This window comes from Dinoponera quadriceps, unplaced genomic scaffold (assembly GCF_001313825.1).
Source record: "Dinoponera quadriceps isolate SergipeBrazil2010 unplaced genomic scaffold, ASM131382v1 scaffold2019, whole genome shotgun sequence".
NCBI classification, from domain to species: domain Eukaryota; kingdom Metazoa; phylum Arthropoda; class Insecta; order Hymenoptera; family Formicidae; genus Dinoponera; species Dinoponera quadriceps.
Genome location: NW_014556063.1, coordinates 1,002 through 3,908, shown reverse-complemented (window position 1 = coordinate 3,908; position 2,907 = coordinate 1,002). Strand labels below are relative to the sequence as shown.

Here is a 2,907-nt window from a genome sequence, read left to right as displayed (position 1 = left end):
TTGTTTACGACTCGTTGCTAAGAGAATCTGCTGTATGTTCAGAGCGCTAAAGGCGCAGGCATCAAGACACTGGCGTAACAATATATATAACATATACCTTGTTCACCAATGATCTGTAATTCCGCATTTTACAATCAAGGAATCAACTTGATGCCGTACAATTCCTTGTTAAAAATTTTGAAGAGCTTTCCATTGTAATTAAATCTATCGCACTATTCAATCCCACTATAATTTCAGTAGAAGTGCTAATAAATACTGGTTTACTTGAGTTGTGGTAGTTTTTAAATTTTTTCACACAAACAATATGTAAGTTATTAAACACTCATTCAAGCACTAAACTGTCACTCAATTGTATCTGATGTGATGCTTTCAAAAAAATTCCAAACCGGATTTGCGACGATTTATTCCTCTTTCTCCCTCGGCGAAGAATTTTGCAATGTGGCCAAGTAAGGCCTTTCCGAAGTTGGACACAGAAACCTCTCAAAAAGATCTTGCCAGGATTTCGTTTTAACGCCAACTGGTTCCAATAAGTTATTCCACAAACCGTTTGCAACTATGAAAAAAACGTTGATAACTTATTTGTTCAAAATCTAGTTAAAGGATTTCTAGTAGTTAAATACAATTTTCCACATTTCCTAAGTAAAGAAATGGAATTTACTTCGAGCGTTAGTTTTCTGACTGTAGTGAAAACAATCTATGGTGAAATATGTCGTATCGGCATACTTATCAGAAGCGAGTGGTATGCTTAAATCTAATGTAATAGCCTGAGTTATGACTGCAAAATCGTCCCTCTGGAATTCAGGATAAATAGAGATTTCCATGTCCAACTCTTGCCACCTGAAACGTAATTAAATTTTTTAATTGATGCATGTATATATCTTTTGCTATGATGCATGTATATATATTTTGCTATCATTTTTGAAATAAATAAAAAATGAATTAAAAATTAAAAGATTGAAATATTCAGAGAATTTTTCAAAGAATTTATTTAATAAAAGTATTATTTGTATAGTTAAATACTTACCGTCTCATGATATTATAATATTCTGGTATAAAACTTTGATATCTAAGGCCAAACATACAAGAACATTCGATATTCGNAGAGATTTCCATGTCCAACTCTTGCCACCTGAAACGTAATTAAATTTTTTAATTGATGCATGTATATATCTTTTGCTATGATGCATGTATATATATTTTGCTATCATTTTTGAAATAAATAAAAAATGAATTAAAAATTAAAAGATTGAAATATTCAGAGAATTTTTCAAAGAATTTATTTAATAAAAGTATTATTTGTATAGTTAAATACTTACCGTCTCATGATATTATAATATTTTGGTATAAAACTTTGATATTTAAGGCCAAACATACAAGAACATTCGATATTCGTCATAAGGTCACATGTAAAAGATGGTCTACCCTTACGACTGACAACTAAAGTTTTCATATGTTGTGGCGGAATCAACGATATCAAAGTTCGTGGCAAATTTTCTCTCAATGTCGTCAAAACTTGAATTAAATCTGCTTTGTGTTTATCGAGAATTGACGAAGGTGAAGAATTCCAACATATATTGGTGCAAAAGTCGTTAACTCCGATCATTATTGATATTAACTGCAAACCAGATTGTTGTTATTAACATTTAATTGCCAGAAACTAATTACACCGGTCAATAAGGTTTTAGTGACAAAATCTACATTTTGTGTTTTCCTGTTAACTTTGTTTTTCATGTGTGATATTCAAAATATTGTAATTTTTATATAGAAATGCTGCTGCGACTAAACCCAACTTGTGATGTAAAAGTGATATGAAACCTGTGGACCCATCTCGAGATGTAAAAGTGACGTGAGAAAGAAAATTCTTAAACCATCTCGCGATATAATAATGATGCGAAAACGTATATTTTAAAACCACCTTACGATGAAAAGTAACTGGAGGAAAATAAAGTAGATACTTATATTAAAAATGAGGTCCTATTAAATATTTCAATAACAAAAAAGTTGTACATGCTATAGAGTTTTGATATTTTTATATTCAGTGAACAAATATTATTAAGAAACATTATATTTGGATTATGTTACTAGAAAAATTTACTTGTTGACTAGTGTTATTAATTGATTACGCCTTATTTTCGATATATACAATCAGACGACAGCTTATTGTGAGTGAAAAATTATTAAATTAATGAAAAATTTGTAAGAACCAGTAAATGTATTAATTTTATTGTCGCTTAGAAAGAAGAAAGCGAGATTCAAAGTTTTGTAAAAAAAGCAATCCGTTCGATTACAAAACAATAGCATGTGTTATTCATTATTCCCACTTTTTCATCTTATAAATATAACTAAGTCTGTCGAATACAAACAAACCTTCCAATGATTCTCCACATCTATCCTAGGGTCGTTTTTGATTCTTTTGATCAATTCTTTTGCCATATAAAGCATATCATCGGACGCAGCACCGCTTTCAGCGACATTCAGTTGCGATGCATCATCAGTTGTCAACGAATCTCCCAAAGCATAGCCTATCAAATTGTGGTTGAATTCCTGTATGTTGAACATTTTAAGTTACTGCCGCACACACACACACACACACACACACACACACACACAAATATATATTGTAATTTAATCTTTAACGCTCCAAGTGTGCCTCTCAAGCACCACCGATGTGCGGCGCTCTACTCCAAGTGTGCCTTTCAAGATTCTCAGGAAAGGAAAGGAGAAAGCGTTTTGTCACACTATAATTTTGTCAAATTATTAGTAAATGAGCTCGTAAGNAGAAAACGTTTTGTCACACTATAATTTTGTCAAATTATTAGTAAATGAGCTCGTAAGTAACTTTCGGAATAACAATGTGTATGGCATGCCTTTTGGAACAGATAAGGAACAACGTTTAAATAGGAAACT

The 2,907-nt window shown here is 31.5% G+C and overlaps 1 protein-coding gene across 2 annotated transcripts; it reads right to left on the bottom strand.

The window, feature by feature from the left end:
• Window positions 1-92: 92 nt before the first annotated feature.
• Window positions 93-2,616, bottom strand: LOC106746603 (phospholipase B1, membrane-associated-like). Of its 2 annotated transcripts, none has more exons than XM_014623360.1 (4): window positions 2,368-2,616; window positions 1,317-1,615; window positions 659-837; window positions 93-553 (listed from the first exon to the last, which is right to left on the bottom strand). In XM_014623360.1, exons 1-4 carry the CDS (start codon window positions 2,557-2,559, stop codon window positions 402-404), a joined length of 822 nt encoding a protein of 273 aa, XP_014478846.1. In that variant the 5' UTR covers window positions 2,560-2,616; the 3' UTR covers window positions 93-401. The 2 variants fall into 2 exon arrangements, with proteins under 2 accessions (XP_014478846.1, XP_014478847.1); XM_014623361.1 differs by having other exon boundaries at window positions 431-553; window positions 724-837.
• Window positions 2,617-2,907: the final 291 nt, after the last annotated feature.

Coding starts and splice junctions, on each gene's coding strand:
- LOC106746603 (XM_014623360.1), bottom strand. CDS start 2,559: ATGTTCAACATACAGGAATTCAACCACAATTTGATAGGCTATGCTTTG. Junction 1,616..2,367: donor ATGTGGAGAATCATTGGAAG/GTTTGTTTGTAT, acceptor TCTGGTTTGCAG/TTAATATCAATAATGATCGG. Junction 554..658: donor TCAGAAAACTAACGCTCGAA/GTAAATTCCATT, acceptor TTTTTTTCATAG/TTGCAAACGGTTTGTGGAAT.